Source organism: Gadus macrocephalus, chromosome 7 (assembly GCF_031168955.1).
Source record: "Gadus macrocephalus chromosome 7, ASM3116895v1".
Lineage (NCBI taxonomy): Eukaryota > Metazoa > Chordata > Actinopteri > Gadiformes > Gadidae > Gadus > Gadus macrocephalus.
Genome location: NC_082388.1, coordinates 23,090,093 through 23,104,430, shown reverse-complemented (window position 1 = coordinate 23,104,430; position 14,338 = coordinate 23,090,093). Strand labels below are relative to the sequence as shown.

General features: G+C 41.6%; 1 protein-coding gene and 1 long non-coding RNA gene across 9 annotated transcripts in view; both read right to left on the bottom strand.

Annotated features, from left to right (window-relative positions):
- Positions 1 to 13,758, bottom strand: part of LOC132461959 (hepatitis A virus cellular receptor 1 homolog) — a 22,011-nt gene extending 8,253 nt beyond the window's left edge. Inside the window, exons 1-7 of one of the 7 annotated variants that reach the window (XM_060057490.1) lie at positions 10,721 to 10,906; positions 9,320 to 9,664; positions 8,557 to 8,631; positions 7,667 to 7,728; positions 5,591 to 5,690; positions 4,710 to 5,054; positions 4,329 to 4,471 (exon numbers count right to left, since the gene is read on the bottom strand). In XM_060057490.1, the coding sequence (XP_059913473.1) occupies positions 4,344 to 4,471; positions 4,710 to 5,054; positions 5,591 to 5,690; positions 7,667 to 7,728; positions 8,557 to 8,631; positions 9,320 to 9,664; positions 10,721 to 10,772 (1,107 nt within the window). In that variant the 5' untranslated portion in view covers positions 10,773 to 10,906 and the 3' untranslated portion in view covers positions 4,329 to 4,343. Of the gene's footprint in view, positions 1 to 4,328; positions 4,472 to 4,709; positions 5,055 to 5,590; positions 5,691 to 7,666; positions 7,729 to 8,556; positions 8,632 to 9,319; positions 9,665 to 10,720; positions 10,907 to 13,698 lie in introns of those variants that run through there. The other 6 variants (XR_009526701.1, XM_060057489.1, XM_060057488.1 and 3 more) reach the window with 6 other exon arrangements.
- On the bottom strand, positions 598 to 3,600 carry LOC132461961 (uncharacterized). Of its 2 annotated transcripts, none has more exons than XR_009526702.1 (4): positions 3,517 to 3,600; positions 2,945 to 3,047; positions 1,655 to 2,694; positions 598 to 1,139 (listed from the first exon to the last, which is right to left on the bottom strand). It is a non-coding gene; the product is annotated as an uncharacterized LOC132461961 (long non-coding RNA). The 2 variants fall into 2 exon arrangements; XR_009526703.1 differs by having other exon boundaries at positions 3,541 to 3,594.
- Positions 13,759 to 14,338: the final 580 nt, after the last annotated feature.

The window sequence follows — 14,338 nt, the reverse complement described above, 5'->3', positions numbered from 1 at the left end:
TTACATATCAATGCATTTCTTTTTCATTTTTTGGTTGACATACGTTTGACACCAGAAGCATTGCCCAATGTGTAATACAGATGGGATCTAAGAGTTATAGGTCCGATTTGGATGTAAACATTACCTCATGACTAATCCATCTGACTTGGATGCGTATGTCTATCATAGAGAGGTAAGGAGCGGCACACAAAGCCCTTTGTATGCAGGGGCCGGACAAGTGAGGTTACAATACTTATGGGGGAGTGGAGGCTGCACACTGTTTACTGCTCATAAAGCGTTCATTTCCACCAATAAAAACGATGTCAACGCTTCGATCACATGCGGATCTTCGTCAAGACCTGAAGAACCGAATGTCACTGAGGCGTTGACTGAATTGTTTTTCATCATAAACCTGTGAACCTCATGGTCTCTGTACCTGACACGTCTTCACACTTGTCACCACAGGGCCCTCAGTGTGGTCCACTGCCTCATCATCACTTCCTGTTTCCTTCAATGCTTAAGTAACTGTATAATCTATTAAAGACACAATAAAGCAACCTTTTACCCATGCATCAAGGGGCACAGCAAGATGCCGCAATTACTTCCTGAAGTACAAATTATCGAGAAATGGCGACATCTTGGATCAGGGTTTGGAACTGCAGTTCAGACCACTAAATTTTTTATTCAAATCCAAATAATCTTAAGCAAGATTCCAAAATGTGCAGAATATTGAATGGATGTGTAAACAGGTATTGGATACAAATCTGTAAAATATAGCAGGGATAATTCCAAAGGGTCTGGGATAACTATACATGCAAGAGCAAAGCCCTGGGATTGAGTTTGAAGAATGGGAATAACTCATTTTTTTTATAGTTTATATTAATTATAAACGTCTTACAGGCTGTGGGGATTATTAGTTTAAATTAAAAAAACAGAAACCGGTTTGCTCAGAAAGGATATTGTATATATTATTCTCTATTTGTATTCTCTATTTCTCACTGCACAGTCGCTGGAGATCAGCATATTGCTACACCTCGAGGCTGGTAGAACAGCTTGTCTCCAGCATGTTGAACTTAGACCGTTTGTTGGGAGATCATATTTACAAGGCAGAGTCACATAATTTCCCACAGTGCTGAACACGACCAGGTCACATTCAGCAGCTGTAGAGTAACAGATGAACAACAGAGGAGACACCTAATTATGAGCTATGACCACACCCAACGGTTAGAGGGAGTTACTAAAGGAAGTTTAATTTTTTTATACAAAAATTTGATCACACAGACATTTGAGTCTGATCCGACCGCTCCGCAGGAGAGATTTTCAGTCCCAAAATGTGGCTTACTAAAGTAAGTTTTCTGGAGAGACTATCTCAAGCGTGTTGTCGTTGTGACCAACACAGTATTGCACCAAATGTTATGATGACCGGCTTAAGTAAGTTAGCTTGTTCTTCAATTCCATTGAGAAGTGGGACAAATATTGTTTGGAGAAAACACGGGCTAGGTTATTTTAAATAATATTTATCCTAAACCTGCATTAAAAAAACAAATGCATATAATTCCATCTCAGCTTGATTGCTGTGTAACATAACTAGAAAGGTTCTGAATGTCCTGAATCATAGTGACCCTCCATAGGAAGTCTAATAACATGTTGTACTTGAAATGTGTGAAGTCATCACCTGGTAACAGACACAGCATTGAGCAGGTATCCTGATCCAGGCACGGCCATCATTATGTCACGCTCTAATGCTAAAACAACATCCCATTCGCACTCACATATCTCACAATGTCACAGGATGAGTCATATATGGGGGGTACACAAAAACACACAATAAGTAACCATACACTAGCAGCAACCAGTGAATGTCCTGTCTAAAACAACATACTGAAACCATTGGCTAATATGCAAAAAGAGATGGCCGTCTGCACGTGCAAGGCATCCATCAGTAGGAAGGTGTCTTGCTCAAGGGGGAGTTCCAGAGATGGACTCATTGAGGATTGACCCAGAGACTGTCCAGTTGCACTTCATAAAGCTGATGCTGTCCTAATGAAGACATGCGTTGTTATATCCCATGATGAGATCAGTTAATTACATATTACATATGTGATGAAAGAATGCTAAGCCAACACAACAGTCAAGTAATCAAACTGACATTGAGGAAAGGGACTTTTAGTTGAACATTTCTCAATTCAGAAAACATCCTTTTCACTTCGTCTTTTCAAACTGGTGCCCTTAAGATAGTTAAAAGCAATGACTGGTGTCTGTTTTCCCAACAATTGTACCAAATTGAAACTACCCGCTTCCCTTTCTGTCGTTATAAACTGTCCTTTCAATGAGTCTAGTTTGTTCCTGTGTTTCAATTAGCTTGAATTAAAATTTTAAATACGTGTAGAAAAACGCACTTACTTTTAAACACCCTTAGTAACAGCACATGCACACACACACACACACACACACACACACACACACACACACACACACACACACACACACACACACACACACACACACACACACACACACACACACACACACACAGACACACACAGACAGACAGACAGACAGACAGACAGACAGACAGACAGACAGACAGACAGACAGACAGACAGACAGACAGACAGACAGACAGACAGACAGACAGACACTACAATGAGTTGTCTTCTTGGTCAGATTTAATCCGTCGTCCATTCCACGCTCTCTGCTGTGACCTCATCAATCCTGAGGGACAAAAAGCATCAGCCATTTCAGTAATTCTTCTTTTGACAATGTGTGTGTGTGTGCCTGCAATTTTTGTCTCCAAGTACTCTGTATGTGGCTGTATTGTATATGGCTGTATTATTGTGTGTGTGTGTGTGTATGCGTGTGTGTGTGTATGTGGCTTTTTTATTGTGTGTGTGTGTGTGTGTGTGTGTGTGTGTGTGTGTGTGTGTGTGTGTGTGTGTGTGTGTGTGTGTGTGTGTGTACTGACTGTAGCCAACAGTAAGCAGTAGTGCAGGTATGAATATGATGAAGGACAGTCTGAGTGTGTTTCCTGTGGAGCCCCATAGGCTTCTCTGCTGGAGGTCTGACTGCTGCAGGACACAAAGAACAAAACTAAACTAATTACTACACACTCGTCTCCCATTGATTACATCAAGGCCTCACTTTTTCATTTTTTGTTTGACAAACGTTTGACACCAGAAGCATTGCCCAATGTGTAATACAGATGGGATCTAAGAGTTATAGGTCTGATTTGGATGTAAACATTACCTCATGACTAATCCATCTGACTTGGATGCGTATGTCTATCATAGAGAGGTAAGGAGCGGCACACAAAGCCCTTTGTATGCAGGGGCCGGACAAGTGAGGTTACAATACTTATGAGGTAGTGGAGGCTGCACACTGTTTACTGCTCATAAAGGGTTAATTTCCCTTAATAAAAATGATGTCAACGCTTCGATAACATTCGAATCTTCGTCAAGACCTGAAGAACCGAATGTCACTGAGGCGTTGACTGAAATTTTTCTCATCATAAACCTGTGAACTTCATGGTCTCTGTACCTGATACGTCTTCACACTTGTCACCACAGGGCCCTCAGTGTAGTCCATTGCCTCATCACTTCCTGTTTCCTTCCGTGCATGATCTATTAAAGACACAATAAAGTAACCTTTGATCAAGAGACACAGCAAGATGGCGCAATTACTTCTTGAAGTACAATTTATTAAGAAATGGCGACATCTTGGATCAGGGTTTGGAACTGCAATTGCAACAATAAATCTTTTATTAAAATCCAAATAATCTTAAGCAAGATTCCAAAATGTGCAGAATATTGAATGGATGTGTAACCAGGTATTGGATAAAAACCTGTAAAATATAGCAGGGATAATTCTAAAGGGTCTGGGATAACTATACATGCAAGAGCAAAGCCCTGGGTTTGAGTTTACAGAATGAGATTATTATTCATTTTTATATAGTTTATATTAATTATAACCATCTTATAGGCTGTTGGTATAATTAGTTTGAACAAAAAAAACAGATATGGGTTTGCTCAGTAAAGATTATTATTGTATATATTATTGTTTGACTTATACAAATCTCACCTGGCGGTAAAATAGGCCCCTTTGAATTAAAATGGCAAAATAGACATGGGGAAGCAAATCTATGTTTCCCACACACATGACTCATCCATCAATCAACAAAGTGTGTGGCTAATTTTCATTGTCATGTTTATATCTAAAAACTGGTATTTTTGTACATATAACAGTAGCAATAGTCGACACAAAAAAAAGGTCACCTTTCTGAATTCTCCATTTAATGTGATCTTTTTGGTCGGTGAACATTCCCGCTATTTTGCATCTCGATGTCTTTTCCGTACATTATTCGAGCATCATATTTGAATATTGTATATTGGGTATAATGTGTAAAGGTTTTTTAGAGGTATACGTGTGTACTTCAATATGGTCTGTTCTGTGGAGGTGACATCATCCAATTTCCTCTTTGGGGTGGGCTTAGTATCTTAGCCAATGCACAATTAAAGATTGGGTTAGATATATATTATCGGGACTAACAACAAACAACACTGAATGCCCAAAAGTGATTTGACATGTGATCAATAAACTGTGTCCCATTGTCATTGTAGTATTTTTATTTTGAAGCGGGCACTTTGTATCTATTACAATAGAAGTAGCCATTTTTTGCTAATTGATGCTATTACAGTAACTGTCTGCAGACAGATCTTAGTCCACAAGCTCACCTTCCTGAACACTCAGTTTAAAGTGATGTTTAAGGTCGTTCCACCATCCCGCTATTTCCACTCTGCATCCGTATCGTCCAGAGTCCATCGCACTGACGTTTAATATCGTCATGGAAGCATCTCCCTTTCTCAGGTCACCCAGGAGCTGGTACCTGCTGGACACCTGTGAGTCTTTTCTCACTGTTGCACCGTCAGCGGCGATCAGCTGATTGCTACATTTCCAGGCGGGTATCGCACCTCGTCCCCAGCATGTTGAACTTAGACCATTTGCTGTGACATCATAATTACACGGCAGAGTCACATTAAAGCCCACAGTGGCGAACACAACCAGGTCACATTCAGCAGCTATAGAGTAACAGAAGAACAACAGAGGAGATACATTATGATGAAAGCTATGACCTGACCCAAAGGATAGAGGGAGTTACTAAAGGAAGTTTAATTTTTGTATGCAAAAATTTGATCACACAGACATTTGAGTCTGATCCGACCGCCCCACAGGAGAGATTTTCAGTCCCATGTGGCTTACCAAAGTAAAGATGTACAGGGAGGAGCATTCTCCTGGAGAGACTATCTCAAGCGTTGAGTTGTGGTTGACCCACACAGTATTGCACCAAATTTTATGATGGCCGGATTAAGATAGTTAGCTTATTGTTCAATTCAATTGGAAGTGGGACAAATATTGTTTGGAGAAAAAAAGGGCTAGGTAATTTTCAATAATATTTATCCTAAACCTGAACCTTTTTAAAAATATATGTATACAATACTGTCTCAGCTTGATTGCTGTGTAACATTACTAGAAAGGTTTTGAATGCCCTGAATCATATTGATTCTCCATAGGAAGTCTAATAACATGTAGTACCAGAAATGTGTGATGTCATTACCTGTTAACAGACACAGCAGGAGCAGGAATCCTGAGCAGGACACGGCCGTCATTATGTCACGCTCTAATGCTAAAACAACCTCCCAGTCGCACTCAAATACCTCACAATGTCACAAGATGAGTCATAGAGGGGGTAGCAAACAAACACAGACAACAAGTAACCATACACTAGCAGCAGGAAGCGTGTTTCCTATCTTAAACCACATACAAAAAACCATTGGCTAACATGCAAAAAGAGATGATTGTCTCTGCACATGTATGCAAGGCATCAATCAGTAGGAAGGTGCCATGCTCAAGGGGAAGTGCCAAAGGGGAACTCATTGAGGATTGACCCAGAGACTGTCCAGTTGCACTTCATTAAGCCGATGATGTCCTAATGAAGACAATGCGTTGTTATATCCCATGATGAGGTCAGTTCATTAGATGTTACATATGTGATGAAGGAATGCAAGAACAACATAATCGAGAAATCAAAGTAACATTGAGGAAAGGTCTTTTATTTGAACATTTCTCAATCCAGAATCATCCACCAATTTTCATCACGACAATACGGCCCCTTGTTGTGTTGGTACCCTCAGATATTTGAAACAGGGTCGCTTTACTGATGGCCCCTATCTGAACTGTGTCAACCACACTGAGAGACAGAGGCAGACAGAGAGAGACAGAGAGAGACAGAGGGGGTGGATGATTTTGCATTGGTGCCTCTATGTTTTAGTCAGTGGAAAGCGGGATTGGTCATCCTTGTCACGTCGTCCTTTTGTAGGGGGAAGGACTGGTGTTCTGAAGACACTTAAAAGCAATGACGGCTGTCTGTTTGCCCAACAATTGTACTAAATTGAAACTACCCGCTCCCCTTTCTGTCGTTATAAACGATCCTTTCAATGAGTCTAGTTTGTTCCTGTGTTTCAATTAGTTTGACCTAAAATTGAACACGCATGCAGAATAACACACAATTACTTTTATACAACCTTAGTAACACGCATGCAGAATAACACACACACACACACACACACACACACACACACACACACACACACACACACACACACACACACACACACACACACACACACACACACACACACACACACTACAATGAGTTGTCTTCTTGGTCAGATTTAATCCGTCGTCCATTCCACGCTCTATGCTGTGACCTCATCAATCCTGAGGGACAAAAAGCATCAGACATTTCAGTAATTCTTCTTTTGACTATGTGTGTGTGTGTGCCTGCAATTTTTGTCTCTATGTACTCTGTATGTGGCTGTATTGTATGTGGCTGTATTATTGTGTGTGTGTGTGGGTGTGTGGGTGTATGCGTGTGTGTGTGTGTGTGTGTGTGTGTGTGTGTGTGTGTGTGTGTGTGTGTGTGTGTGTGTGTGTGTGTGTGTGTGTGTGTGCGTGTGTGCGTGTGTGTGCGTGTGTGTGTGTGTGTGTGTGCGTGTGTGTGTGTGTGTGTGTGTGTGTGTGTGTGTGTACTGACTGTAGCCAACAGTAAGCAGTAGTGCAGGTATGAAGATGATGAAGGACAGTCTGAGTGTGTTTCCTGTGAAGCCCCATAGGCTGCTCTGCTGGAGGTCTGACTGCTGCAGGACACAAAGAACAAAACAAAACTAATTACTACACAATCGGCTCCCATTGATTACATATAAATGCATTACTTCTTCATTTTTTGGTTGACATGTGTTTGACACCAGAAGCATTGCCCAATGTGTAATACAGATGGGATCGAAGAGTTATTGGTCTGATTTGGATGTAAACATTACCTCATGACTATTCTATCTCACTTGGATGCGTATGTCTATCATAGAGAGGTAAGGAGCGGCACATAAGCCCTTTGTATGCAGGGGCCGGACAAGTTAGGTTACAATACTTATGAGGGAGTGGAGGCTGCACACTGTTTACTGCTCATAAAGGGTTAATTTCCCTTAATAAAAATGATGTCAACGCTTTGATAACATTCTAATCTTCGTCAGGACCTGAAGAACCGAATGTCACTGAGGCGTTGACTGAAATGTTTCTCAGCATAAACCTGTGAACTTCATGGTCTCTGTACCTGATACGTCTTCACACTTGTCACCACAGGGCCCTCAGTGTAGTCCATTGCCTCATCACTTCCTGTTTCCTTCCGTGCTTCAGTAACTGTATAAAGTAGTAAATAAACAATAAAGCACCCTTAAACCCATGCATCAAGTGGCACGGCAAGATTACTACATGAACTGGAATTGATCGAGAAATGGTAACATCTTGGATCAGGGTTTGGAACTACAGTTCAGAACATTACATTTTTTATTAATTTCCTTTGACATCTATGCAAATAATCTTAAGCAAGATTCCAAATGGTGCAGAATATTGAATGGATGTGTAACCAGGTATTGGATAAAAACCTTTAAAAGACTGCAGGAATAATTCCACAGGCTCTGGGATCACTACTCATGCAACAGCAAAGCCCTGGGTTTGAGTTTAAAGAATGAGAATCTCTTTTTGAAAATTGTTTATAGTAATTATAACCATCTTATGGGTATAATTAGTTGGAATACAAAAACCAGAAACTTGTTTGCTCGGTTGTAATTATCATTGTATATATTATTGTCTACTTGTAGTGATTATAAAAATCACACCTGGCAGTAAAATAGGCCCCTTTAAATTAAATGGCAAAATAGACACGTATGTGGAGCAGATGTATGTTTTCCACAAACATGACTCATCAATCAATCAACATAGTGTGTGTCTAATTTTCAACCTCATGTTTATATCTAAAAACTGGTATTTCTTACATATAACAGTAGCAATAGTCTACTCTACACAATAAAAAGGTCACCTTTCTAAATTCTCTATTCAATGTGATCTTTTTGGTAGGTGAACATTCCCGCTATTCTGCATCTCGGTGTCTTTTCCGTACATTATTCGATCATCATATTTGAATATTGTATATTGGGTATCATGTGTAAAGGTTTTTTGGAGGTGTACCTTGTGTGTACTTCAATATGGTCTGTTCTGTGGAGGTGACATCATCCAATTTCCACTTTGGGGTGGGCTTAGTATCTTAACCAATGCACAATAAAAGATTTGGTTAGAAACATGTTATCGGGACTAACATAAAACAACCCTGAATGCCAAAAAAGTGATCAATAAACTGTCTGTAGCAACTTTGAAAATATAATTACAGACCCAACAATGTAATTGTAATAAAAAAAAAATGTATCTCCTTCGACATCTATACAAATAATCTTGACCAAGATTCCAAAATGTGCAGAATGGATGTGTGACCAGGTATTGGATAAAAAACTATAAAAGACTGCAGGAATAATTCCACAGGGTCTGGGATAACTACACATGCAAGAGCAAAGCCCTGGGATTGAGTATAAAGAATGAGATTATTACTTTTTATATAGTTAATAGTAATTATAACCGTCTTATAGGCTGTGGGCATAATTAGTTTGAATACAAAGAACAGAAACGGGTTTGATCAGTAAAGATTATTATTGAATATTTTATTTTCTACTTTTAATGGGTTATAAACATCACACCTGGCGGTAAAATAGGCCCCTTTAAATTGAAATGGCAAAAAAGCTACATTTTGGGAGAAAATGTATGTCTCCCACACACATGAACAAGGGTTAGAGTCATCCTTCATTCAATAATGTGTCTTATTTTAATTATCATGTTTATGTTTAAAAACTGGCATTTTGTACATATAGCAGTAGCCATAGTCTACATAAAATAAACTCACCTTTCTGAACTCTCAGTGTAAAGTGATATTTATCGTCGTTGAACCATCCCTCTCTTCCCACTCTGCATCCGTATCGTCCGGAGTCCATCTCACTGACGTTTAATATCGTCAGTGAAACATCCCCCTTTCTCAGGTTACCCAGGAGCTGGTACCTGCTGGACACCAGTGAGTCTTTTTTCACTCTTAGACCGTCAGTGGCGAGCAGCTGATTGCCACAGCCTGAGGATGGTACTACACCTCGTCCCCAGCATATACAACTTAGACCATTTGCTCTGGCATCATATTTAAGCGGCAAAGTCACATCATTACCCACAGTGCCGAGCACATCCAGGTCACATTCAGCAGCTGTAATAGAGTGATAGAGGAAGTTATAGCACTAAATTAAGTCAAAATATGACCTTTATTCTATCCCTCTTTCCAATGCATAACCCCTCATTATTGCTATTGGTTTGAGGATAGTCCTGTTATAGTTTGGTTATCTACTAACACTTCATTGCTGAGCGTTTTCACATAATGATGAAAACTTCTTTTTTGATGCGCGTTGTTTTGTCAATGCAAACCAAGTGAATGTCACATGTATAATCGGGCCCAATTCCATATTGCTTCGGCTATTGTTCAGGCTCCAAGCTCGAGCATTACCATCGAGCATTAGGAAAGAACTTTTGGAATGGAGCCAGGTTTCTTTTTCTAGATGAATCTTCGCTAGCAATACCTCGACTAGCAAATGCTCTCACCGAGGAAGCATTGATGAGTTGTTGGCATGATAAGAAAAGGAAGCAAACGTTCAGACTTTAGAGGTTAACCGTTCCAGATATGCAGAACCGAATCCACAGTATTTTGACCAATCACGACACATCCGTGTTCATGAAAATATGTCTCCCCGTAAACATATTCATAAAGGAAGGTGATTGTAATGCATTTAACGCATTCCTTAACACTATGTCATGATTGGTCGAAATACCTTGAATCCGGTTCAGGATTTCTGGATCGGACGACTCAAACACATTACCTAAAGTCCAGATGTGGTGGCTGGAGCTATTATTTTCAAAGTTTTACTATTGTGCAGGACCCTCATCTGTCTTGAGAGACTATCTTAAGTTTGGAATTGTGTGTGAACCACACAGTATTGAACCCCATATTTTGACGGCTGTGCTTAAACTAGGCCTATATCTCTTTTCAATAAGAATTGGAACAATAACCTTCAAACAAACCAACGCCTAGATTTGAACAATACTGTTCAATTTAATATTGTACCTAACCCAACCCTTTCCCAAGGTAAAAAGACTCAATCTCAATAGGATATCTGTTTAATACTGCTAAAGGATATATTTTAGTTGAGTCATAGTGACTCTTTATAGGAAGTCTATCGCATGTAGTATTTGAAATGTGTGAAGTCATTACCTGATAACAGACACAGCAAGAGCAGGAGTCCTGATCCAGACACGGCCGTCATTATGTTGGGCTCTAGTACTGACTGTAGCCAATAGTAAGCAGTATTGCAGGTATGAAGATGATGAAAGACAGTTTGTGTGTTTGTGTATGTGTGTCTACTTGAACAGAGAAAAAGAGGTAGACAGGGAAAGAGAGAGAGCGAGAGAGAGAGAGAGAGAGAGAGAGAGAGAGAGAGAGAGAGAGAGAGAGAGAGAGAGAGAGAGAGAGAGAGAGAGAGAGAGAGAGAGAGAGAGAGAGAGAGAGGCAGGGGGGGGGGGGATTATTATGTATTGTTGTCTCTGTGTTTGTGTCAGTGGAAAGTGAGGTTGGTCATCCTTGTCACTTCGTCTTTTCGACCTGGTGCACTTAAGACACTTAAAAGCAATGACGGCTGTCTGTTTGCCCAACAATTGTCCTAAATTCAAACTACCCGCTTCCCTTTCTGTCATTGGGGTAAGGGTTAGGGTCCTTTCCATGAGTCTAGTTTGTTCCTGTGTTTCAAATTTCACATGCATGCTGAAAAACACACACTTACTTTCATACACCCTTAGTAACACACTAACACCACAAACAAACACACACACACACCATACACACACACACACACACGCACACACGCACACACGCACTCACGCACGCACGCACGCACACACACACACACACACACACACACACACACACACACACACACACACACACACACACACACAATGAGTTGTCTTCTAGGTCAGATGGTATCCGTCGTCCCATCTATGGTCTCTGCTGTGACCTCATCAATCCTGAGGAACAAAAAGCATCAGACATTTCATGTTATTGTTCTTTTGATAATGTTTGTGTTTGTGTTTGTGTGTGTGTGTGCGTGTGTGTGTGTGTGTGTGTGTGTGTGTGTGTGTGTGTGTGTGTGTGGCTTGCTATTTTTTTCTCTGTACTCTGTATATTGGCGCGTTTCCACTGCAGGGTGCGGAACGGATCGGATCGCAAAGGTGCGGATCGGGTCGCGTTTCCACCGCCAAAAGTGGGCGTGACCCGGACTTTGCCGTACCCGTTCCGGCCTCGTTCTCGGGACTCCTCCGTTGGGGTACCGAAAACGAGACGAGACGCCTGAAAGGGTCCCGGGAAATTCTAGCTACACACCCCCTCCGTTGATTGGTCGACAGAATCATCACTTCCGGGTGACGCTGGGATAAAAACAAACAAACAGTAGCCTCGAGGTATTATTCTTTACAATTAACATGTCGCGTAACGCTTGCTTGGGCGAACAAGGAGGTGGAGACGTTCGTCTGCATTCTTGGGGAGGAAGACGTTGTTTACGATGTTTATGTAGCTGCCGCGGCGATCGACTTCCGGCCTACCACAAAGGGTACTGTCGGCAGTGGAAACGAGACCTCGGAACTGAGCTGGGCTATACCGCCCCCTCCCTACCGCACCTTTGCGATCCGATCCGTACCGCACCTTTGCGATCCGATCCGTTCCGCACCCTGCAGTGGAAACGCGCCAATATGTTGTCTGTGTTGTATTTCTGTGTATTTGTGTTAGAAGGTGTCACAATTATTCTTTGTGTGTGTATGTGAATGTGTCCACGTCTACTTGTGCACGTGGGCACTGTGTATTTGTGTCGGTGTGTGTGTCTATATGTACTTGTGAGCACTGTGCATGTGTGGGTCGGCTCGAAAGTGTTTCAGCATGTGAGAGTGTGTCTGTATTTGTGCATGTGAGCATAAGCGTCTTTGTTTCTAGGTAGTTGTGCATGAGAGTGCATGAATGTATGTTTGTGAGTGTGTGTGTGTGTGTGTGTGTGTGTGTGTGTGTGTGTGTGTGCGCACGTGCAAGTTTGTGTGTGCGTGCATGTGTGCGCTCGTGCATTCGTCCAAAAGAATCTGTGTACATGTGACTGAGGGTGTGTGTGTGTGTGTGTTGTGGCATTCCCCCGGTGCCACGCCCCCTGTTCGGGAGAGTCGAGGCCGGGATATACCGCCGGTGGCCAACAGCCGGCGACAAACCCCGACCTCCCGAGAGCCGCAATCGGGGAAACGAGGAACACCTGGGCGGGAGACACCCAGGTGTTAAAAGGAGGCCACCAGCCGACAGAAAGGAGAGAGTCGAGTGGAAGAGAGGACGACGCAGAGGATCGAGACACCGTATAGTGAGCCGCACGGCAGACACGTGGACGACGACTCGAGCAACCCCCCCCGACTTCGATGTACAGCGTACGCTTGTGTGGAAATAAGAAACCGAGTGTAATAAACCGCCGTTTGAGGCTTTGGACCCTCACACCCTGCCTGGTCCTTACTCTGAGCCCTTCTACCAAACCGAGTTACCACAGTGTGTGTGTGTGTGTGTGTGTGTGTGTGTGTGTGTGTGTGTGTGTGTACTGACTGTAGCCAACAGTAAGCAGTAGTGCAGGTATGAAGATGATGAAGGACAGTCTGAGTGTGTTTCCTGTGAAGCCCCATAGGCTGCTCTGCTGGAGGTCTGACTGCTGCAGGACACAAAGAACCAAACTAAACTAATTACCACACAATCGGCTCCCATTGATTACATCAAGGCCTTACTTTCTCCTTTTTTGTGTGACATATGTTCAACACCAGAAGCATTGCCCAACGTGTAATACAGATGGGATCTAAGAGTTATAGGTCTGATTTGGATGTAAACATTACCTCATGACTAATCCATCTGACTTGGATGCGTATGTCTATCATAGAGAGGTAAGGAGCGGCACACAAAGCCCTTTGTATGCAGGGGCCGGACAAGTGAGGTTACAATACTTATGAGGGAGTGGAGGCTGCACACTGTTTACTGCTCATAAAGTGTTCATTTCCAACAATAAAAAAGATCTCAACGCTTCGATCACATGCGGATCTTCGTCAAGACCTGAAGAACCGTATGTCACTGAGGCGTTGACTGAATTGTTCTTCATCATAAACCTGTGAACCTCATGGTCTCTGTACCTGACACGTCTTCACACTCACCACAGGGCCCTCAGTGTGGTCCATTGCATCATCACTTCCTGTTTCCTTCCGTGCTTCAGCAACTGTATAATCTATTAAAGACACAATAAAGTAACCTTTTACCCAAGCATCAAGAGACACAGCAAGATGGCGCAATTACTTCTTGAAGTACAATTTATTGAGAAATGGCGACATCTTGGATCAGGGTTTGGAACTGCATTTCAGAACACTAAATCTTTTATTAAAATCCAAATAATCTTAAACAAGATTCCAAAATGTGCAGAATATTGAATGGATGTGTAACCAGGTATTGGATAAAAACCTGTAAAATATAGCAGGGATAATTCCAAAGGGTCTGGGATAACTATACATGCAAGAGCAAAGCCCTGGGTTTGAGTTTACAGAATGAGATTATTATTCATTTTTATATAGTTTATATTAATTATAACCATCTTATAGGCTGTTGGTATAATTAGTTTGAACAAAAAAAACAGATATGGGTTTGCTCAGTAAAGATTATTATTGTATATATTATTGTTTACTTGTAATGGCTTATAAAAATCACACCTGGCGGTAAAATAGGCCCCTTTGAATTAAAATGGCAAAATAGACATGGGGAAGCAAATGTATGTTTCCCACA